Source organism: Perca flavescens, chromosome 21 (genome assembly GCF_004354835.1).
Source record: "Perca flavescens isolate YP-PL-M2 chromosome 21, PFLA_1.0, whole genome shotgun sequence".
Lineage (NCBI taxonomy): Eukaryota > Metazoa > Chordata > Actinopteri > Perciformes > Percidae > Perca > Perca flavescens.
Genome location: NC_041351.1, coordinates 9,376,031 through 9,400,687, shown reverse-complemented (window position 1 = coordinate 9,400,687; position 24,657 = coordinate 9,376,031). Strand labels below are relative to the sequence as shown.

The window sequence follows — 24,657 nt, the reverse complement described above, 5'->3', positions numbered from 1 at the left end:
TGGACAAGCTGCAGTACACCCAATAACAGCCCAGCTTCAGTCAGAACGCCTTAGATTATTTTCAGGGCATTGTTTGTCTCCTGCCCCTTGTACTAACTTGATGATTTGAGGATGTAAAGCTTGAGTAGATCTGGCTATGTCTGTGGATAGCGCTGCCAGCCAAATGGTTCAAATATTTAAGGGAAATGTTAATGTTCATGCCAGTAAAGTGTCAGGTGGGTAGAATTTGCAACTGGCAGAAGAATGACCGCAAAACAAAATCTGTGTTTTTATCTGTTATTGGGTCTCTTTGTCATTATGTTTTTTTTTTTTTTTTTTTCAGATGATGTGATGTATTTTAAGTGTGTCTAAAAGTGAGCCTCTCTGTGCAGGGAGTTACTTCGCCAGCCATTTCATCATGGGTGGAGAGAAGTTTGACTCCACCCATCCGGAGGGTTACCTGTTTGGGGAGAACACAGACCTTAACTTCCTGGGGACCAGACCAGTGGCGGTAGGTGTTCTCACACACTAAATGTTAAAAACTCAATCAATCTCACCAAAAGTATGACTCATGACACATCTTCTTCCTCTGTGGATGGAGTTGTCAAGGAATTGTAGATGATATCTGCTGAGCAATTTAAAGACAACTTCAACACATGTTGGCCTGAAAGTTGAGATTCAGAGTTTTTGTCAGCTGTTCTTTCAAGAATGAGCTTTTCAGTCTCATAATTTAATTTGTATGAAGATTACAAAATAATGGATATAAAGGGGGGGAAATAAAGAAAGGATCTCTGCCTGCAACTAATGAGTATTTTCATTATCGAATGCTAGAAAATATTTAAAAAACATCAGACAGCCCAGTGTGATGTCTTTGAAATTGCTTGTTTTATTAAACCAACAGTCCACAACCAAAGATATTCAATTTGCAATTCTAAAAACCGACAAAAGCAGCAAATCCTCACATTTGAGAAGAAAAAACTGCTCATTTTTGTCTTGACAGATGACTCGGTTGTCAAAATAATTCTATGTTAATCAACTAACTGATTAATCAACTAAAAGCTGTAGCCGTCTCTTCGTCAATAAACAGCAGCTGATGCATTTCAGCAGTCGTGAATCCGGCAGTGGCAATTAACAAGCTGTCATTGATTGACATTTATTTCAACGTCTCATCCTGTCAAACTAATTAAAAGTGAAATGACAGTCTGCCTGGCTCCCCTTGTACAGAGAGGCTGATAAGCTGCGGTTGCTCCGGAGGGTTCGTTCAACCTAACTAATGAGAGCTGCATATCAAAAAGGGCTCAAGTCCGGAGAGGAAAGAGAGAATTTGTCACAGACTGAAAGGCTTGGAGTGAAGCTGATATGGAGAGACTGCTCCATCACTGTGTGTGCTAATCTCAGTCGCACTGCTGTTTCTGTCTAGACTGGGGCTAGAATTAGGAGTGCAGTTTTTCTCCCGATTATGTGGGTGTTATAATCCTCCTGTTGGCACAGGATGCAGCTGGTGATTTTTTTCTTTTCTTGTATGTGTGTCCAAAGCTTTACCAATATATTACATAATTTTTGGTTGGTTTCTAAACAGATGGTGCTGTGGAATCATAAAACCAACCGCAGTTGTTGTGTTCTCGGTCTCTTGCACCACTCTACAAATATGATAATGGGTGGGGCTATATTTAGGGGCTTTCAGTTATTTCTGCATGAAGCACATAGATTTACAAAATGGATTTTTTAGCCATGCTAGAGGCAATGATGGTCCATCAGTCCACCAATTCAGTCTGGACTGAAATACAGTATGTCAACAACTATTTGATGGATTACCATGGAAGTTTGTACAGACATTTCTGGTCCCCAGAGGATGAACCCTACTGAATTTGGAGATCCTCTGACTTTTATTACAGTGCCACGATGAGGCAAAATGAAAGGCGAAGGGCAAGGTGAAATGTTTGGCAAATTTTGGATGGATTGCCATGCAAGTTCATACAGACATTCCTTGTAATAACTTTGGCAATTGCTTACCTGTATTTGAAAAGGAAAACAGTTTAAGCTTTTCATTTTAGTCTGAGCATGTGTGAGGAAATACAGACTTTTCCTCGGATGTTTCATTATTTTTAATATGTTACAAGACCCACAGTGTTGCCTGTGAGTTTCCCAATGGATGGTTCTTTTCAGCATCTGTTACTCCCTGTGTGTTTGTTTGTGTAGTTTACAGGCGTGACTCCTGCTGAGCCCAGATGTGTAATAGTACTGAATATGGTGCCACACACACACACGGACAGATGAGGGCTTGTAGTGTGTTTCTCTGCATGTTTCTCCTCCACTGATCCTCAAACCACCTCAGCTCCCCTCTTATGCTCAGTCAGCAACTTCAGGCTTCAGACACTCAACAAAAGAGACCCACAGATTGGGTCAAGGTAAAAGGTTATGTGTGGATTTTACCACAGGGTTTTTAATGTTGTTTCTTTATCGCTAAAGATTGGGTTGGTCATAAGAGAAAATGGTGAAAAAAGAAGGTATTTTACATCCATCTGTGAATTAATGCTATCAAAAGTCTCCTGATGTGGTAAACTTCACCCATCTGGTCCTTGAAACAGGAACTGTTGGACCTTGGACTGATTTACGCTCCTGTGGTCCCTGTGTGTGCAGAAATGTGCCCAAACACTGTCTGAAGTGTCAGCCTTGTCCCTGGAAAGACCCAATTTGAACATATTTTTTGCTCTGGCTCAGCACTTGTCAGCACAGATCTCGCTGGTGCTGACCAACTGAAACACTTGTGTTAAGGTTAAACCAGGAGCAGCCGCGGTCATTGTGTAACCCTGAATTCCCTGTGGTAAAGAGAGGAATGTCGGGGTGGTTTGAAGGAAGATGAATGCTACTACTCTTCAGTCTCATAACATGTATTTTACATCTATAATTTGTTTTCTTTTTGTTTTCAGTTCCCGTATGCAGCCCCTCCACCTCAGGAACCAGTAAAGACTTTACGAAGCCTTATAAACATCCGTAAGGACACACTGCGGCTCGTACGGTACGCACCTCTAGCCACCTAAACATATACGTAACCCCTCATTACAACACGTAGCTATTTTTAGCTTAACAGGCCACAACAGGTAATTTAAGAGATAGTGTCATATCATGCATGTTTTTTCTTGTAATTCAAACTTACTTTCTTGGTATACTGGGGGGACACAGTATACCAGTGTAACATCCAATTAAAAAAATTCAAGGCAACCATAAAAGTACAAAATGTCTCTTAATACATCTGACAATTACATACACAAAGAAATAATGCTATAACAAACAAACAAAAATATGAAAAGTGATTCAATAAACATGCATGTTAATTATTGACTTCAAACAATAAATTGTCCATCTTTCACAGATCATTGCTGTATGATTATTGAGGCTTAAAGCACTTTATCATTGGATTTCATGCATGTTTTATAAATGCTCTCCCTGACTCATACACTAGTAAATGGATTTTGGATCCTTCTCAGATTTCTGTTCTCTGCATGAAAAACGTTCTCCCTCGTCCTTATCTCCTCTTCTCTCACCCGTAGGTGCAGTGAGGACCTGAAACTGCCGGGTGACGAGGCGGCGGGGAAGAACAGAGCCTGCTACAACGTAGAGTTCACCTTCGACGCTGACACACAGGTGGCCATAACCATCTACTACCAGGCCGTAGAGGAGTTTCACAATGGAGTGCCAGTGTAAGTGGAAACATGTTTCATGGTGAACAAATAACACTGGATGCATGTAAAATTAAAAATTAAAATAACACCCGTTTTCTGAACAAGCGGAAGAGGTTACTTCAGAAAAAAAAGCTCATACACCCCCAACCGGCCCGTCAGACACCGCCTACCAAGAGTCTGGGTCTGCCGAGGTTTTTTCCTAAAAGGGAGTTTTTTCTTGCCACTGTCGCAATAGCCACTGCTAATGCTTGCTCTTGAGGGAATTACTGTAATTGTTGGGGTTTTGGAATTTATAGAGTGTGGTCTAGACCTACTCTATCTGTAAAGTGTCTCGAAATAACTTTTGTTATGAATTGATACTATAAATAAAATTGAATTGAAATGTAAAGAAAGATTCGCTAAAATCCAGTAACCAATCACTTTGGTCAATATTTATATTTTTAATTTTACTGATCACGATGTATCTAGTTTCACTCAGTAGAATTTGCCTTGTGTGTCTTCAAATTGTAGCTTTATTAATGCACCTGCTGATTTATTGCTAAACACTAAACTGTCTGTAATCAAGAGTCTGCAATCACTCGAGACAAACACAAATTACTTCCACTCAAAAAGTTGAAAATGTGTACCATTTATTTTGGCATAATTTTAAATATCTTTGCACGTGCAATTTGTCAACAGCAGCTGCATTCTTAAACACTTCATTGTAAAATACTCACTGTCACACTGTTTCCTCAAGAAACACCTGTTTTCCAGGTGTTGGGGAGTACTTCTGTGTGTGTATATATATTGCTCCAGAGGGAGCTGTGTGAAGTGTGATCAATTGTCTCAGTGCCGGTTGGGGCTGAAGACTACAAGTTTAGAAAATGAAAAAAAAAAGCACGTGAGAGTGTGGAGTTAGACAGAAGTGAGCTTACCAGACCTTTGCAGCCAGAATCTGTATAGGCACACAGCCAAAGTTGAGGTATCAGAATCTGTATCGTAAGAGAGAAAAAAGTCTAATCATTGCATCTGTAGTAAATATCAAAAGAGGGACATCTTCTACTTTTAGTCATCAAAGAAATAGAAATACAGGCTAATATGGAGGACAAAATGTTTCCATAAATATTCATTTCATAAGTTATGCCAACATGATCTTGCATATCTTTTTATATATCTTGCGTTATATATCACTATTTGCATATGTTGCATAAAGAGCTGTCTTTGGTTTCTGTCCATGCAGGATGCAAGCAGACGTTGCCTATCCTCCACTTCACATAGAATAAAAAAATCATCTTTTAATAAGCAAATAAAATGTATTCAGCACTAGTAACTGTCACATTTAAACAGAAATTACAGCCTGTTATAGTTTAAATATAGAAGTAATCTATTACTTCTTGATACCGATAAGGTGATGATCTATTTTTGTGCATTGACTGTATCTACATGTTTCTGGCAGCTACCTGCCACAGGACAGCTCTCTGCAGTCTGAGACGGTGCACTTCAAGAGGGGAGTGTGCCAGCAGTTCTGTCTGCCCTCACACACTGTAAACCTCAGCGAGTGGGCTGACGAGGAGGTAAGCAGCTTGTGTCTGTCGGCTGAATACTGAACACACATGTCTGTATGAGGCTGTGAACCTGATTAAGTACACAGGGGCAGACAGAAATCTACTTTGTTTCTCTCCACAGCTGCTGTTTGATATGGACAAAGAGGTTTTCCCCATGGTGGTGCAGGCCGTTGTAGATGAGGGGGACGGTGAGTTGCTGGGTGTTTATCATGCTGATGGCCTGATGTAAAAGTAGAGCTGCAGAAGTTTAAGCAAAGACTTGTCCACTGTTTTTATTCTTTGCAGAACATTTGGGCCACTCTCACATACTGCTGGCTACATTTGAAAAGGTAAGAAAGACACACTTTGTCAGAGAAATTGTGGCAGGCTGAGGCACGAGGTGTTTGCAGGAATTTGCTCTTCTACAGACATTGCCAGGGCTCTCAGATAGAGCCAAAACAATGTAGCGCCAGGACATTTTTCAGTAGCTATTTTGATATTGGTTAATAGTTTACTTTGCCAGCTAAAATGCCAAACATTTGCAGCTTCTAATATGAGGGCCTTTTTTCTTTTCTTATCTTTTTGGGTTTTGTATAACTGATTAGTGTATAATGTAGTGTAATACTTCTCTGTGGTGATGAAACGTTTCCTAGCTTGTAAATCTTGATTACTGAATGCTCTCTTGAGTTTGAAACGTTACATTTAGTTAATTTTGGGACATTAGCACCATTTAAAATATGCTGAATGAGCTATTAGCAGTAAGGTTTGAAATGTACCCCTGGATGTACACACAACTATCACTAGATCACTTTATACCGAAGAAAACTTAAAAAAGTTATGATTCTGGAGTTCTGGAGTCATAAGCAGATTTATGGACTCTGTTCTAGGCTAACCTGATACTAGATTAATAATTACAAATGTTGTAGTCAAACATCTCAATTTCTGGGTGTTCATTAACAAGGCCTCCAATCTCTCATTTCTTTAAGGATGCTGCAGCAGAGGCAAAACTGCTTTCTGACCTCAAACACAAATATGTAGAAACATCAGAAGTCCTCTACACAGCATTACAGTTCAAATATAAACGATGCAAAAGAATAAAAAATAAAAAGGCTTCCAGGACGAGTTTTGAATGAATTAGACAAAGTAATAATCAACTGTTGCTTTCTTTGGCAGCACATGGACGGGAGCTACTGTGTGAAGCCTCTGAAGCAGAAACAAGTGGTGAATGCACCTGCTTTTTTTTTCTGTATCTCTCTTTCTTCCTCCTTTTGTGTAATATTTATTATGTTTTTGAAAGAAAAAGATACACCAAAGCTTTATTTCCCTCTTGAACATTACGCCTTTATTCTTCACTGTGTTCCTTTTCTCAGGTGGATGGGGTGAGTTATCTACTGCAGGAGATCTACGGGATAGAGAACAAATACAACAGCCAAGAATCAAAGGTAAATATCAGATGGGATGAGAGGTTTTTCCTCTGACTGCATCAGATATGACATGGCAATGTAGTAAAATAAATCTGTTTGTCTGTCTGTAGCTCGACTGGATGAATTAAAAAATCTTTTATGTTCCTAATATTCAAATGTTTTTTTGATCTCTAGCTGGCTGACGATGAGATCAGTGACAACAGTGCTGAGTGTGTGGTGTGTTTGTCAGATGTGCGAGACACACTCATCCTGCCGTGCAGACACCTGTGTCTCTGCAACGCCTGCGCAGACACTCTGCGCTACCAGGCCAACTGCTGCCCCATCTGCAGACTGCGTGAGTTCCCACCAACAAGGAAGAATTTCATTCCAAAATGAGACTTTTCCAGCAGTGAAAAAGTGGTTTCCACTGCTGAAAAAAAAGAGTTTAAAAATAATGAAAGCTGCCTCTTAAGTACTCCCTACACTGTTAATGCTTTGTTTAACAATTATATTTTACTAGAGACTACAGAAAAAGTACAATATTTTCCGCACAAATTGGTACAGCAGAATCACGTGCAAATCGGTGGGTGTCCTTTAAAAAAGGATTATTTAATCTTAAGTTTTAACATTGTTGCCAAGCAGGAATCACAGTTACTGTTTTCTAGACTTAAAACCCAGACCTGAAGAAAGCTGTACCTGTGCTTTGCACACTGAGAGTGATTTGTAGGCACTAAACCGTCAAATTCCATTGTTTTTATTTCCTCTAGTTAAGGAATCGCACTGATGTTTTGCGCCGTTACAAATTGCGAGTTTGGTATTTTTAGGCGTTCCTGTGCAGAGGCACAAAGTATGTGAAATTCATCTGGGAAACAGAGTGAGAGAGACTATAGCAGACAGAAACATTGAGTGAGACCGTGTAAAAAGAGAAAGATGCAAATTTAAAGACACATTACAAAGTTACTTTAGCAGAGCTGTCTGTTCAGCACCACAACACAAGACAAAAAACAGCAATGCAGCAGTTATTTTTTGCCTTTCTGCTTCCTGCAGTTGGCTTATTTTTCATGGCTTTTAGCAGCTCCATTCCACGACTCATTCAATCTCTCTTTTTTTCACTTTTTGTTGTTGTTGTTGAGCTGATAAGAACAGGCTATTTAATATTTCCTCACATATGGCCTTCGTCTTACGGGATGAATACAAACACTTGCAGTTCCAAAAGTGGCCTCTCTTCAACCAATATTCAGCAGAAACATTCAGCAGCAGGAAACACTTTCTTTCTTTCAGCCTGGCATCATATCTTATTTAATAGCACTAATTTATATACGTAGTCTAAGAAAATAGTTTTTACAGATCCCCTGCGTTTTAAAATCATCACTTTTTGGTAGTTTGTTGTGGCCTCAAAATACTTTTGTGTAGATGTCATTATCATTGCAATTATTATTAGATTATTTAAATACATTTAATTGTCATCTTTTCTCCTTTTTTTATTTTTTATTTTTATTTTTTAAGCATTCAGAGCTCTGCTGCAGATACGAGCCATGAGGAAGAAACTCAGTCCTCTGTCACCTACCAGCTTTAACCCCGTCATCACGTCACAGACCTCTGACTCGGAGGAACACTCGGTGAGACAGAGCAGACACTTACGGGGTAAATGTCAAATAATCAGTAAACTCACCAGTGTCCTCTCCTGGTTTGCAGGCGTCTGAGCACATCCCCCCAGGCTATGAGGTGGTGTCTCTCCTGGAGGCGTTGAACGGCCCCCTCAACTCCTCCGTGGTGAATCCTCCTCCTCTCCACTCGGGTCCCAGCCACGTCTCGGGAACGCTGCCCCCATACAGCAGTGAGCCTCACCCGGCACTGGCCCGCTCCCTCTCCCCTCTAGACCACTCCAACTCTAGTCAGGGACTCAAACTCAAAAAGAGTGGTTCAAAGTGAGTATTAGTGACTGTTAACGTTTGTTTGTTTTCTGTTTGGAATAGCAGATTATTTTAATATCAATGTACTGTTGTCTGTCCTTCTGTCTACTACATCCAGAGTCAAATGTGTCAATGAGGATTCATTTATTTCTACTTTTGAGTTTATTTATTTTTACCAAAAAATACCCCATTCTTTGAAAAGGTACAGATTGGTTCAAACGTTTGATATTTTCTGCTACAAGACTCCACAAGTTTACAGTCATATTGGTACATTTCCTTGATGAGTATGCATAACATAAAAGTAGGAGAGTGAAAATGCGAAACAGCTGCTGATTATGTGCTATAGTTCCTCAAAATTATTAAGAAAAAAACAACTTTGGGTGTGGACGGCCATGATTTTTTTTAATACTGATTTTTTTCCACATTAAAATAAAAATCTAAATACACAAAAAAAAAAAATCCCTCATTTTAACCACATCCTGTTAAGATAATTTGTCTGTGATGTTATAGTACATGGGCATGTACTTCAAACCTACTCCTGTTCTATCTGAAGATCGTCCATTATGTTTTTTATTTTAGGTCACTTTCCCAGAATTCCTCGGTGCTTCCTGAGGAGGAGGATGAGAAGTCTTGCAGTGAATCGGAGGCCTGTCGCCACAAACCCACTGTGGACCAGCAGGAGGTGTGTGTGTGTGTGTGTGTGTGTGACCGAGATGAAGAGAAAATACATTATTGTTTATCTCAGTGTCAGAAATCTCCAAAGGCTGTGGAGCTCGATGGTGTTTTAAGCCTCCAACGTCGACTTCAAGGCACCTAACCTTAACCCTAAGTGCTGCCTGGAAGACGACGTTGGGGGCTTAAAACACCAAACGCTGTCTGTGGAAGTGTATGCAAATGTTTGTGTGAGCTCCTCTCTTACCGCTGTCCACTGCTCTTGTTGTTATACAGAGCCGAGTAACTCCAGACAGCGAGAATCTGACTCTCTCCTCGTCTGGAGCCATCGACCAGTCGTCCTGCACGGGAACGCCACTCTCCTCCACCATCACCTCCCCTGAAGGTACCCACACGTTTGCCTTTCTATAAATAGCTAATTCTAACCTAGTCTTAACCCTCAAACAGTCCCTTGAAGTAGTGAGGACCGGCCAAAATGTCGTAGCAATGCAAAAATTTCCTCCCATCATAGCAATGGAAGCCACACAATCAGAACCAAACCTAAACTGACAAACAGAAAAATTCCAAATTACCGTAAAGGCTGCAGCAGCACAAGGTAAAACATGCACAGAGAAATGTAATTGTTGTATTGTAAATGTAATGTTTTTCACTCCAACATCACTGTAATACATGTATCACTCAATCGTCATCTCTTAAGCACGAAGAACAAACAAAATCTGTTTAATAAACCATGAAAAACTATGAATGAGCCATTTTTAAGTAACTGGGGCAGAAGAGGTTAAAAAAGAACCTCCAGGTGCATTTTAACATGAATAAATCATAAACTTGTACCACCTCAGCGTTTTACATTCGTGCCACTGGATCTGATTTTATGGGAAATCTGCTGGACGACTTTTCGGCACAAAACCGGAAGAGAGGACTGTTATTCCAGCTGGAATGAAAGACTCAATGAACTTCTTACTTCAAAGATGTTTAACCTCTTCTACAAAGCAAATCCTCGTGTTGCCAGGGTTCCATCTTGTGTTGCTGACAGAGAGGTCTGGAATAAATGGAATCAACAACAAAAAAAAAATTGGGAAACTGATTTTCTTTAGAAATAGTCAGTCAGCTATGAGATTAAAAAATACCACCTTTCTTTCTTTAAGAGTTAGAGTTGGATGCCATCATCATGTTTGTGTAAATACTGAGCTGGAGTTAGGAGACAATTAGCTTAGCATAAAGACTGGAAACGGGAAAATGGCTAGTCGGCTGTGTTTAAAGTAAAACAAAAAATAGACCTACCAGCACCTTAAAACTCACTAATTAACACAATGTATCTTGGTTGTTTGTACATACACAGAAAGGTCCAAAATGACAATATGAAAGCTGCCAACTTTTTTTGATGATCCACATTTTGTTCATCCACCTAATACTTGCCAGTGAGGGTTGCTGGATACAGTCGTGAGCACAGGTTTCTGTTTAGGTCAAATGTTATCAAACCTGGCAACCTCAAGTTGTTGCTTTTACATTTCGGTTTATTTGTAGATCATTTAAACAAGATACAGCATGTTAATTAGTGAGCTTTAGAGGCGCTCGTAGACATATTTTACACTTCAGGCTAGCTTTATGCTAAGCGATTGCTAATCAACCAACAGGCTCTAGCTCCATACTTACTGTACAGACATGGGAGTGATCTTTTCATCTAATTCCCTAAAAGAAAGTGAATACGCCTTTTTCCCAAAATGTAGAACTATTCCTTTAATGTGACAACAAAACATTGAAAATAACAATAAAACATTTCTTCTTGGCCCACTATTCAGAAAGGACATAACAATCTGCTGTATATGTTTTTATTTAAAAATTAAATGATGGAAATCTCAACCGGCAACCAGAGAAAAATAAAATGTCATTTGAGACATAGCCCCAACCGTGATGTGTGTCTCCGTCTGTCTGTCAGACCCAGTGAGCAGCAGCCTGGTCCAGTCAGTGATGTCCATGGCCTCGTCCCACTCCCAGCACTCCCACATCAGCACTGACACCATGTCCTCCATGTCAGGGTCCTACCTGGCCGGGGCCGAAGGCGAGCCCGGGGATGACGAGGGTAGAGACGCTGAGGGCGAGGAGAACCAGGACGCCCCCATGGAGAGCCGAGGGCCATTGCAGCAGCACGGGGTGAGGCATCCAGGGGTGGAGGGATGAAGGAGAAATTGGCTGCAAGATCCTAACATTTATTCTAAACATGTTGTCTCCTCATTGGACTGCCTACCTTTGTATCTTTTCTTTCATTCATGAGTTTTCCCAGGAGCCAAAGGAACAAAACTACTCAGTGGCTGTAGAGGAGCAGGACTCAGAGGTGAGTTATACACTGATGTGTAATTTTATATTTTGATCGAAATTTGATAAAGTTTGACAAAGCATTTTTTTCTGTTTTCCCCAGGGAAACGATGTCACTGAAGAGGACTGCTCCTCCCCGTCTAATGGGAAAGGTAACTATGGTGACCATCCCTCACCATCCCTTCTTTAAAAAAGAAACCCACATTTTCATACAAACTATACATTATGCACGGAGTGGTCGATCTAATTTATTGTTGCTGTCAGTAAATCTTTTTGAATTATGGCTGAGGATTGACAACCCTTTTAACATAAAGAGAGCCTATATCAGATATCGTTCTCTAGATGGGGCAGTCCTTTTCAAAATGCACGTAATGTTGGCTGAAACCACCATAGCATGCGGTGTCTGAACTGGAGTGAATGGCTTCTCATACAGTAGGTGTGCACCAGAACCTTGGTCTAAGATTTAAAATATATGTATTAGGACAATGCACATTAATCAAAATTTCTGTAAATGCGCCATTCGGCTAATTTTCAACTGCAGTCCTAGTTGACATGAAGGTTGAGCTCATAAGATTTACTTGATTAAACATTTAAATGCCTAAAATCAATACCATACCCATTGTCACTGATTGTCCCACTGTAGTTTTCTTCTGTTGTCACAAAACTGGACTGGATTTGGCAAAAAGTGGCTCCTCAAATCGTCGTTTTCAGTGAAAAAGCTCTAAAAACCCACTGTACACTAGCTGCTCAGCAGCAAATGGCAGGCTGACACAGTTGGAGCCAAGCTGGCGAACAAAGTGGAGCATTTAGCAGCTAAAGAGACAGGTAGTTCCCTCAGGAGTTAGAAGAGATTAAAAACAGAGCTAAAGGAGAATGAATATTAGACTTACATTCACCAGAACCAAGACTCCAAATGAATGATCGTGTTGATCTAGAATTGCTGGAAGTGATAAGCAACTGTTTGCAAATGAGTTTGCGGTATCAACTTAAAAAGTGATGATACATTGTATTCCCAAATTGTTTCTGTTGCCCCCAAGTGGCCCAAAAATCATCAAAGTGAGTAAAATGACTTTTATTTTTTTACTTTACGGTCACAGGTGCCTTTTGAACAACTTGACGTGTAAAACATAAAAAAAGAGACAAACAAAAAGTCACTCTACACTTTGGAGGCCTGAATGTAGGCTAATGTTAGTAAGCCGGCCAATAACACACTAAACATAAATATAATAATAAAAGAGACCAAACTGAAATCCACCGTGCATTCTTAAGAGGCTCCATCCCTGAATTATTACACAGCTGACAGATCAGACAGTGAAACGTCTGTTTGATTGACCTTTATTTATACAGTATGCTTCCCCTATTTTACAATCTTGTGTTTCCTTATTGCTAAAGCTAATGACGCTAATCAAGCAATTAGCAACCAATAACGACTGATTCCTATCGATCGGAGCATCCTTTCAACAGGAAATGAGCACATTCAGACATCCTGTATTGTTAAGATGAGGTTCTGCTGCACACCAGGCTACTAGCTTGCGTTTGCATGATTTGCACCTCTATATAAATGTTTGTGTGTACATGTGTATGTGTGCTTGCAGATTTACTGTGTGTATGAGGTATATCATTTGTGTATTTCATGTGTTTGTGCTAAAAAAATTCTCTGCGCACAGTTTGCTTTTTCTTTTTGCTGGTGTGTGTGTGTGTGTGTGTGTGTGTGTGTGTGTGTGTGTGTGTGTGTGTGTGTGTGTGTGTGTGTGTGTGTGTGTGTGTGTGTGTGTGTGTGTGTGTGTGTGTGTGTGTGTGTGTGTGTGTGTGTGTGTGTGTGTGTGTGTGTGTGTGTGTGTGTGTGTGTGTGTGTGTGTGTGTGAAAATGACCAGGCTTGAAGTGAAAACAACAAGGTCACCTTTATTAGACAAAAGTTGGAAACGTCTAGGTGAATTAGTTTCTCTGTGTGCGTGTGTGAGACACCTGGGGCTAGACTGACACAATCTACCTGCAAGTTACCGAATGACCTTTCAGTTCTTCAGGAGACGAGCAGGCCTGTGCTACCTGACAGACTGTGAATGTGCACATGCACTGTAGGATGTATGTTTGCATCTGCACCAGTGCTGCCAGACAGCTTCTGTTTGTGCCCTGCCTGTATCTCTGTGCTGAGCTGCCAATCATCCAGTCATCCTCTTCCTCATTCACACACACACACTTGCTTGCTGCAGACATGAGGCACTTGCACATATTAAACATGTCAGTATCTGTTATCTGGCTATGCTGGAAAAGGCAGAAAAATGCTAATCCACTCAGTTTATACTCATTTGTCGGTCGCTCCAGTGTGCGTCAGCAAACACGGTATTAGAAGAATATGAGTACAGAGTGGCAGCTTTCAAACAAAATGGCAGATAATTTTAAATTATACAAAAACATGAAATATATCCTAAATCCTGTTTATGCTTTATTAATTATTTCCACTTACTGAACTGTCAGTGTGACTAGTTATGTTTCTAAAGAAAGTGAACATGGTGGACGTTCAAAGCTAAATTTAAGTGCAGTGAATCGAAGTGGGATAAACTGATAGTAGGCTCGTTCGAGATGAGCCAGATCTGCGCAGAATCGATCACCGGCGATTGCCGCCCAATGCATGCCAGTTAGATTTGTGTCCGACTTGATCCTGACTTGCTCTGACGTCATGCACACGTGGGCAAAGATGATCTCATGAGATCAAGGCGGCCGCAGTTTTTAGAGCCAGGCGCCGCAGTTGCTCTCCACCGACTGCAAGAACCAGGCGGACCCAGGGCATGCTGGGAAACGCCAGCCTCTCAGCTGATTGGTTCAGAATCGACTCAACATGATGACGTTTTATATAAACTTTTTTTATTGATTTTGAATCGGAGGGATTTTAACTGCTATTTGTTTGATTTAAAGGCTTATTCTGTACATAACACATGTTGTGTGGCTGATAGTTATATTTAGAAGTCAGAGAGACACAATTTATGGAAAATCAATTAAGAAACAGTTTTTTTGTGTATAAGATAGAAGCAGTCCAAATGATGAAATACCTGTCAAAGCAAAGTTAATTCATCACACTGATGCAAAGATCATCAAATAAAAATCACATATTGCCATAAAACCGCTCTGCTCATTGATTTGTAACATTACCCACAAAAGATGGCACCATTTTTTAATGGTCGTCACATAGGGACGTAGATGCCTTTTTAAAATAAGAAATAGACAAACTTTACTCGTTAAGTATTTTGTCGTAACAAAGTTACAAAGTTGCTTAACAACTGTGGCTGCATTCGATATATTTGATCATCACAGTGGTTGTCAAATATTTCCTGTCATGCTGCCTTTTTTAGCCCCCCAGAACGTAATTAACCAATAAATGAATGTACAACTGAAAAAAGACAGAAAAGATTCAAATCTCTCCTGCTATATTAATAGAAAGTAGAGAGCAAGATGAGCATTGCTTGTTTTTCATGTCTTCTCTTTGGATTATTGTTCCTTCATGAGTCAGATTCTTCCAACTTTACAAGCTCACCCTGGTCATGTGTGCCCCCGCAGTGTGAGAACCACTCAATTATAAGAAAGTCTGCTTAAGGTACTGAGGATCAGAGCGAATGAGCTGATTTAGGTGTCCCCAACACTGGGTTCTTTAAATCTCACGTCTTAGTCAGATACATGCTGGTAAAATGCAGAAATATTCTATCATTTATTATTTTATTAATGTCGTTCCAGCATGGCCAACCTCACCCCTCCACCTCTGACACCCTCGCCCCTCCCTCCCTCACCCTGCCTGTCCCCTCCCCCCGCTGTGCCTGGCTGCTCTTGTTTGACCTTTGCCCTCGCTTGCAGGTGGGCGGAGCAGGTGTCCAGAGTTGGCCAATAACAATCAGGGCGTCGCCCTCTGTGACACGCCCTCTTTGGGGTTGGATAATGAGCAGGCTCCCGACAGCCGATTCGCCGGTGAGTGGCAACCTCTCGAACATGGACCGATGAGAGCTGAGGACTGGGCATGAGAGTGAGGGGGGAGGGGGTGAGGAGAGATACAGGATGGGAGGAAAAGTGAGGAAGATGAGAGGGGTAACATATTGGCTTGCTTTGCTAACATGCTAATGCAAATGAAAGCTAGAAAGAAACAAGTCAAACTAATTCAATGTTATATTTACTCGCAGTAAGTGAACAGAGAGGGGCTTTTGTAGCATCTTTGCCCAGCATGAAGATCTGGAGCCTTCCTTCTTCTCTTCATTCCTACCCTTTGGTGTTGTGGTGCTTCATTGCTTTTTCAGTACCGGTTAGCTGTGCACTCTCTCCCTCCTCTCCCTCCTTCAGCTGAAGCCCTGGTGTGTGTGTTTGTGTGAGTGTGAGTGCATCTTATCGTGTCTGGCAAGCGCTTCCTTCATGCTGTGTTTTCTGTTTGTGTAAGTGTGTTAGAGAGAGTCTGAGAGTCTGGTCCATCCCGGAGTTTAAAGTTCATGTTCAGTGTCTGCCAGCTCCGAGCCCCTCTGCCAAACATCTGCAACCCGTTCTTACACCCCCTCCATCTTCCATCCCGTCCTCTCCTAATTCTCCTCCTTGCTTCATAACACTTGCCGGATTGCTGTGATGAGAGCTAAAGGTGTCAATTTTGTTGGTGATTTACTATATTTTTTGGTTGTTAAATTAACAGTTGAGTCCTTTTGGGTTCAAACCGGCTTCGCAGTCTTTAGCTCTGCATCCTTCTCGTAGCTCTCAGCCACTAAAACCCTGATTTGCCTTCATCCCCTTGAACCTAACATCACCCCTTTGGTCTTTTATGGTGGATGGTGTGACATGTTTTATCTTTCTGTGTCGTAAAAGTGTTCTGTTATCTCTCTTTCTCTCATTTTTTTCCCCGTCATTCTTCACATCTTCTGCTGTCTTTTCCTGGACATTTTCCTTTCTACCTCTCTCTCTCCTCTCCTTTTGTCTCTCTCTTCCTTCTTTTACCTTCTTTCGGATGGACAGATGAGGAGTCGTGCCCAGTGCACATTGAGGACTAGGTATGGAGTTATGACTAGATAGTAGATCAGACACCAGGGTTATATATTGACGTTTGCATGCACCTTAACAGTCACCCTCTTTTGTTAATTACAAGTTGTATCTGTTTATCATGATTCAGTTTTATTTAATATCTTCCTCCTGAAAAATAGTTTAATTCACTAAGCAAATATCTTTAAAATGTGATGCAATAAGGGAAATCTTTTTTTTCAGAATTTATCTTTTCTCAATCACAGCTAAGAATCTACTGTATAGATTTTCCAGAGGTGCAAAGATGAATTGATTAATCGATTAGTTTTCAACTATTAAATTAATGGCCAACTATTTTGATAATCGATTAATCAGTTTGAGTAATTTTTTTTGTAAAAAAAACAAAAACAAAAGTAGTAAGATTTCTCTGATTCCAGCTTCTTAAATGTGAACATTTTCTAGTTTCTTCTCTCCTCTGTGACAGTAAACTGAATATCTTTGAGTTGTGGACAAAACAAGACATTTGAGGACGTCATATTGGGCTTTTGGGAAACACTGATCCACATTTTTCACCATGTTTTGACATTTTATAGATCAAACAACTAATCAATTAATCGAGAAAATAATTGTTAGTTGTAGCCCTAATGTTTTCATACTTTCAAGTTGCACAGTAATAGTTGAGTGGAAGTGCTTTAATTGCGGATGTTATTCATTATTCATACTCTCTGTGGTCAAGATCTAAAACAATCAATAATTGATTTTATTCCCTGGCTGATACAGTATTTACCGACTATGTTGGTTGGGGAGCCTTTGAGTTGCTGAAGTGGGCCTTATTACAGGCCAGGAGGACTGCAGTGTAATGCATGGTATACAGTCATCTAGGCTCAAATTTACAACAATATAGAATATTATGTTTATTCAATAAACAAGACATTTAAATTACAACAAAGTATTGTGCACTTCAAGAAAAGTAGAGTATCATTTCCATTGCAATGGAACACGTCAGGTTTTAACCCTAGTAGGGTGATAACCGATTATGTATTTATCCCGATATGTGAATTGATCATTGTACTAACCCTAGAGTGTCCAACCTGCTAACATCAAGTCCAAATCAGACTGTAGGATGAATCGTCACAGGATCATCCCAGTTTTACAGGATGAGAAGAGAGGGAGCTTTTTGTGACACATATTTTGACATATACCAAGAGATCAATCACATAAATCAGAGACATGAGATAAGCATTTGCATTTTAGTATGTCTTTAAAGTGTAGCAGTGGGTGCAAAATAATTAAGTAATTAATTAATTCAGCTGTAAGAGAATCAATTGAGCCCACCACAGGGGCACAAAGGAATCAAGGAAGTGTCTTATTAAGGCACAGCCATACGTACAGTAAAGCCAGGATCAGACACCAAGCCATTTATGTCTTTTGAAATGGCAACTATGTCATATTAGGTGATCTCTCCGCTTTAAATTCCCGCTGTGACTTGGTGAGAGACACGTCAGACTACATGTTAAAAACATTGCGGTCTTTCAGAACAAGGTGATTGGGCAGGAGGCTAGAGACCAACGTCGGGAATCAAACACAATGGGTCAAAAGTGCCATGGAACACATCTTAGACATGAGTCAAGCTTCCATCCAAACTTAGTGCCATTTCCAGTAAAAACACAAAAGAAAATGTGAAGTAATGCACGTTTCTATCCACTACTGTAATGCACATCGAGATAAAGCAGTTGGTGGCTCTAAGTCTCTAGCCAGTGCCATTCAACCACTGCAAAAGAAGGAGGAGCAACAAGACCTCGTAATTAAAAGAACGACCATGTTGAAAACGTGATGCAGTTTGTTCGTTTAATGTATTAATTTGACGGAGGTTACTTTCTCCTAATTGCTCCACACAGAGCTGATGTTTTCATGGACATTAAGCTTCATGTACGTCATGGTTGTTTTACTATTTCACTTTGTTGTGTTTTCTTTTTATTAACACACATCTTTTCCACCTGAGCCAAGCATAAATACTTGCAGTATAGCAACTTTTTTTCAAGTTTCCACTCTGGTTTTTTAATCCACAAATTGAAAATGCGCATGAAAACAAGTGGCTGGAAACACACTTATTGTTATGTTCTCTCTCTCTCTCTCTCTCTCTCTCTCTCTCTCTCTCTCTCTCTCTCTCTCTCTCTCTCTCTCTCTCTCTCTTCCTCTCTTCTTCAGGTCTGATGTATCTCGGGGGCTACAGGCCTGTTTTAGAGCCCCACCCCCACCACACCTCCACCAGCAACATCAACCTGGAGGAGCAGGGGGCTGAGAACCGGGACGGCCAGAGTCCCAAACATCCCCGCCGCGGACCACTCATTGTGTAACACACTCAAACAAACTCGCACACAAAAACACTCAGACTTCTCCGTCCAGAGTCAGCTTTTCTTACCCTGCCATAGGGCTGCATCACTGGATACTGTCCTCACTGAGCAGGGAAACCCCCCACCCCCCCATCTGTTTGAACACTTCCTGGATTAATTGTTGTGAGGAGGGAAGAGGAAGAGAAGGGCATCCCATGTCTATCGTCTGTGCACTTTGATCTCACAGGAGTTTCTTTGTTTTTTTTGTCTGTGACTTAACTTGTTGTGGGATTGATTAACCTACTGTTACATTATTATTTATTACCTGTAGGTCTAACCCCTGAGAGCTGTGTATTATGACACTATCTCTAGAAAAATACATGCTGCTTGTCTCCTTCCCTCTCCTCTATTACCAGCCAAACAGTCAGGGGCTACTGTGATCGGCAATCTGATTTATTACTAATGTACTTCTTCTTCTCTCTTATAAACTGTATGTTGAACGAGTGTTTGGACAATATTCAAAAGTTGGCTCACACCGGACTACCTTACCTTAGCGAACTAAAACGCGATGACTCCTCTCTTCGGATCAGGGAGCTCCCATCTCAACTTCGCATGCAGCTTTAGACCTCTGCTGACGTTTCCCTCTCATTCCCGCCATGATTTCCAAACAACCTTTGCTGAATGTGAATACAGAAGCGGTTGGACTTGTAAGGCGGCTGACGAGCCAATAAACGGCGGCCAAAATGAACAGAAATGGGCTGAAAACAAAAAAGAGAGACTTGTCACACAGAATGTAGGACAATGAACGTGGATCTTTTAGAAGGGGAATGTACGTGACATTTAAATCGTCATCTAAACTGGAATTAAACATGAACTTTGAACCCTAAACTGGTTACACACACACACACACACACACACACACACACACACACACACACACACACACACACACACACACACACACACCAACCATCCTCTCCTTCTGCAGCACCATCTTAGCATGTCAGTATTATTGTATTTGCAACTGGAAACCAACAAGTACCACCAAGCAATAAAGATGCCGAAGCTGCATCTCCTCTTCTTCTGCAGGAGGATGGTCATGTGCAGTTCTAAGGCACTGGCCTATTACATTCAAATTCAGACATTTCAGTGTGTTTGTTATTTTGCCATTGTAAAGGGATTTTTTTTTTTTTTTTTTTTGTGAGGAAAAACATTTGAAAAAATTTGAAAACCTTAACGTGAGATTTAGGCCACACCGTGGTTAGCTGGAATTTTGTTCATATTATTATCATCCCCAACGAGCCCTTTTCTCCTCGTTTGTGAAGCTTTAGTTGTTTTGGTTTTGTATAACTTTAATGTATAGCTCACCTGTTGTTGATGTTCTCCTTTACTGTGTTTTAAGTTGTTGCAAAACACTGTGCCGTTTACTAGAATGTGGATGAAAATTTGTGAAAAATTGGTAAAGGTTTATACACATGCGTGCTCACATAAAGAATAACTGAAAAGGGACAATATCAACATTTAATGCACTATTAGCTGTTTCCTAGACAACACACTTTGCAGTGCATGAGGCGATAGTAAAGTAAGCATGTTAGTCTAGGTCGGCCTGCTCCCTCCTGTAGAATACTTGATTATGGATCATTGCACACACATAAAGCCGGACCACATCCTTCTGAAGTGTTATATATCGGTTGCTGGCTCCCTATTCACTTGACCCGAACTGTTAAGTCAAGAGGAAGGCACCAATATATCCAAGCTGCAAACAGTCATGCGATCCCAGTCCAAACGTGTGGATGAAGCCGTTCTCTGGCACCAGTCACAGTATGATATCAAAGGAATGGGTCCCAAATCTGCAACACCCCCCACTTTTCTAAATCTAGGAGTGAAAATGTCAAAGAAAACAGACAATAAAGATTTTGCAACTAAATGGTTATTGAGTGATTTCCTGATTTTAAATGGGAATAATCCATTAATCAGCGCAGGATTATGTTTTTGGTCATGTCCCTGAACATGAAGCGCTGCTCTGAGATGTTTCCTAACATGGTCATGTAGGGAATTATGTCTAAAATAAGGCCCTAAAGCCTGTCTAATCTGATTCCAATTTATTAATTCCCACACCTTCTTACATTGGACTTAAGGTTGTTTTTTTTAAGATTATTTTTTGGGGCTTTTTCCTTAATTATTAGTAGACACAGTGAAAGGGGGAGGAGTAAAAAGAAAATGGTAGAGGAATCCAGGGGAGAGCAATGGGGGATGATGCGCAGCAAAGGGCAACCGGTCAGATTCAAACCCGCGCCGCTGACGGACTTGGCCGACATGGGGTGAACGCTCTTACTGGGTGAGCTAGAGGCCGCCCTGTCAGACTTAAGTTTACCAGAACACAAGGATCAATCTAAAACGATAGATTAAAGCCAAGCAAGTTTACTGAAGTCCAGCATTTTAAGTTTACAAAACACAATTGTGGTTTCAGAAAATGACACTAAGTTTCCCTAACCGCAGACAGATGATCATCAAAGTCTATGTCAGATTGTGAACCCCCTAACGATTTTTCCTAATATTTTATATTTTGCTTGGAGGCGTCTCTCCTCCTCTCACCCTCCTGTCTTCCGGGCAGATGTTCCAGCTCTTGACACACACACATACGAGGTCCAATTCCCCCGTTCCACTTCATCCGTATGGTACAGTAATACATTCACTCACATACCTGGACTTATATGGTACTCAAAACTTAAGCTAACTTTTCTGTGTCCTGAGTCTTATACATACTCAGATTCCTGAACTTATAAGGTAATCAAAGCTTGAGCTACTTGTGTGTTCCCAAGTATATACATTATACAGGGGATACAACTATGATACTGAAAATAACACATCTAGAATATAGAAATATTTCTACAGTCACCTTCACTGAAACTCTCCTCACTGCTTCATACTATCATTTTTCAAAATGCCCTGCAGCATTTTCCCACCACAGAGCTCTAATTGTATTTTTTCCTCTTTGAAAAATAACTTCGCAGGGCTCAAAATCACCCCCTTTCTCACAGAATGTCTGCTTAGCATTAGCATTCATTAATATACATTATGTTCACTATTACGTAACAATCACTGACTCTGTCGTTTCTTTCAGTTCATTGTTTACTGTTTGGATTTACTCTCACTTCTCTCAGCGTGCTCTTTTAGAGTACACACTTTTGTACTTCTTTAGAGTACAGAATGGAGTTCAATTGACAGAAAGTTAATCAATTATAATATTTTATAACCAATAATCGTGTCATTAATCAAAACATTGGCTAAACTTTGACTGGGTTTTGAATATCTGTAGATTTTGAATTGTTGATCGGACAAAAGGAGTAATTAATGAGAACGGAAATAATCATTAGTTGTTCATAAACTCCGGTGTAAGCACAGAAGTGCATTAAAATACCAAGTCATTATTTTCAGAATTAAAATGACATTAGCAAAATCACTTACCGTCCAAAAAGAGAATTTTTTAACATAAATAATAAATCAGGTTTAATGCTCGACTGCCCGCAGTGAGCCTGGCAACGGGTTGTCAACAAGAACATGTGAGTTTAAATGGCGTTAGTGTTCATAATGGCATTACCATGTTTATTTTCTGATGAAGTTGCGCTTTAATTGAATTTCCCCTTCTCATTTGATGTAGGCTTCTCTGCATGTGTTAGGCCGGCTACACACTGGCTGCGTCGCGTGAGCGTGGAGTTTCTGTTGCTGTCAGTTGCGTGGCGGCTGCGTTGATTTTTCTGTCTTTACACACCAGTAGCCTCGTGAGACCGTCCTGATCTCGCGAGCTCCAGTTTTCCACTCGCAGATCAGTCTGGCATCTTGATGCAGAGAAAATTTGGAGCCGTTAGCCAAACGACCGGGCCAATCAGCGTTGGTTTTGAGGTGTGTTAGGTGGTGATAGACAGATGGTTTATCCAATCAGCTAACCAGTATTATCAGCCAGCGGTAGCCCTAATTTTGTTAGCCGCTCGCTAATGCTTTTTTTCTCTTGGATCCTTCTTTTGGAATATGGAACCTGAAATGGTGCCTTTTATTCCTAAATTCTCGTTACACCAACGGCAAATATCCTTTACCGACATGTTGCTTGCATGCTGAGTTTACGAGCTATGCTTTGCCTGCAGCAGCAGGGGCGGGCTTGTGGTTGTATTTTCATACGCTTCGTGGATCTGATTGGTTGATTTGGCCCGTCTATCACCAACATAGGTGATAGACAGATGGTTCATCCAATCAAATAACCAGCCCCTTCCCAAAAGTTCTCCAACGGAAAGTTCCCAGATGGATATGCCGAGCAAATGCAAAGCAATCCATCTGGCGGAGTCGGGTTAACACACCAGGGGTCTCATTTATAAAACCGTGCGTAGCCACACCTGTAAGCAATGTTCCCTTTATAAATCAGAGATTACCTACAAGCGTGCGTACGTGGATCAGCCTCTTATCCCGCCCTTTACACGCCCATGTTGAACCATAAATAGTCAATGTAAAGCACCTCGTGAGTGCTGATCAGTATGTTAATAACCCTGGCAGTTGTTCTTCGTTACACCGAAACATGCCGAATCATGACAACTGGCGGAGAAAAAAACTAACAAAAAACAACCTCCCAGACGCTCGGGAATTGCTGCCAATTGAATTATAATTTCGGCCTGTTGCCGCACAGCGTATGGAAACCGGAATCTATAGACTACCTTCATTCATAAAATCTTCCAAATCAGCAGGCATTACGGCACTCGGGGACAGCTTCGATATACCAGACGTATATCATAAGATTTAACAGAACTATATATTATATCCAAACATGCCTTAGTGATGAAGTTGAAGATTATATATAATATTTATTTAAAAAAACACTTAGCTCTCAGCCATTTCCCTCTGAAAACAGCCGGTTTCACCCAGAGTGGCGAGGACCTGTATTTGGACCGGGATGGCACGGTTCCGGCGCGTTGCCCTCTCTACTGGACCCAATTCAGTACATCGATCCACGAGCTCAGCTATATTACTATTACAGCTACATGAGGGAATTTAAATCGGCATATTAGCCAGTCATCGTCATGGTCCCTGAAGTCTCTTTTTCTCCTGATTCTTCCATTGCTGTCCTCCTGCAGGGCCAGCAGTGCCATCATGCAGCATTACGCACGAGTTCACCGCAGTATTTATATGTATAGTCTACAACAATTTGTGATTGTTAACACCTTGCTAAAATCACAGCATCAACTAGTGGTATCCCCCACCCCGAGATACAATTTGAAGTCGAAATGTAATAGGCGAACACACTATTCTTCATGCAGGGTTTGCTATAAACAGTATTACATTTTAGACCGATAACAAGGACATAGCGAGAGCTTAACGGCTGTATTTCCAGACTTTGACATTTGATGATATATGCACAGTTTTAAAGACAGATATTTTGTTATTTAGATTGTGTTGTGCAGTTATCTAATGGTAGGGTATTTGATGCTATCCTGTATTCCATGGAGATGACCATCTCCTACTCATGCGGTCCATAGCGGACAACGTGACGGTGAGACAGCGCCGATTAAATATTAAGAACACATTTTGATTTAAGATTTGAGTTTGAGGTGTTTTTGGAACAATTATCACTCAGCACAAGCGCAAATAACACTGCTGGATTTAATCTTCATATGGTGTGAATAAATGTGCGTGAGGCATTATTTTTTAATACTTAAACATTAAGAGTAGCCTAATCGGTATTCCCACACGTACTTTCTGCAGTCTTCATTTCACCACCTCACCATCTGCGTCGCCAATTCCTATTTTGTCTCCAAAATGTGCGTACGCATGGGTCAGAGTTTGCGTGGAGGACCGCACATTCTCCCGTCAAGTT

General features: G+C 40.8%; 1 protein-coding gene and 1 long non-coding RNA gene across 8 annotated transcripts in view; one reads left to right on the top strand and one right to left on the bottom strand.

Annotated features, from left to right (window-relative positions):
• rnf157 (ring finger protein 157) overlaps positions 1–20,655 on the top strand; it is a 33,946-nt gene extending 13,291 nt beyond the window's left edge. For 3 of the 7 annotated variants that reach the window (XM_028567744.1, XM_028567743.1, XM_028567737.1), the window contains exons 2-19: positions 372–490; positions 2,910–2,998; positions 3,531–3,680; positions 5,098–5,215; positions 5,328–5,394; positions 5,492–5,535; positions 6,359–6,406; positions 6,556–6,627; positions 6,784–6,943; positions 8,095–8,207; positions 8,284–8,516; positions 9,081–9,183; positions 9,450–9,558; positions 11,110–11,324; positions 11,446–11,505; positions 11,590–11,638; positions 15,331–15,441; positions 18,673–20,655. In XM_028567744.1, the coding sequence (XP_028423545.1) occupies positions 398–490; positions 2,910–2,998; positions 3,531–3,680; positions 5,098–5,215; positions 5,328–5,394; positions 5,492–5,535; positions 6,359–6,406; positions 6,556–6,627; positions 6,784–6,943; positions 8,095–8,207; positions 8,284–8,516; positions 9,081–9,183; positions 9,450–9,558; positions 11,110–11,324; positions 11,446–11,505; positions 11,590–11,638; positions 15,331–15,441; positions 18,673–18,821 (1,983 nt within the window). In that variant the 5' untranslated portion in view covers positions 372–397 and the 3' untranslated portion in view covers positions 18,822–20,655. Of the gene's footprint in view, positions 1–371; positions 491–2,909; positions 2,999–3,530; positions 3,681–5,097; positions 5,216–5,327; positions 5,395–5,491; positions 5,536–6,358; positions 6,407–6,555; positions 6,628–6,783; positions 6,944–8,094; positions 8,208–8,283; positions 8,517–9,080; positions 9,184–9,449; positions 9,559–11,109; positions 11,325–11,445; positions 11,506–11,589; positions 11,639–15,330; positions 16,082–16,461; positions 16,497–18,672 lie in introns of those variants that run through there. The other 4 variants (XM_028567742.1, XM_028567738.1, XM_028567741.1 and 1 more) reach the window with 4 other exon arrangements.
• Positions 15,296–22,576, bottom strand: LOC114548062 (uncharacterized). The gene is made up of 3 exons (XR_003691318.1): positions 22,399–22,576; positions 19,347–19,555; positions 15,296–15,484 (listed from the first exon to the last, which is right to left on the bottom strand). It is a non-coding gene; the product is annotated as an uncharacterized LOC114548062 (long non-coding RNA).
• Between the last annotated feature and the right edge of the window lie 2,081 nt (positions 22,577–24,657).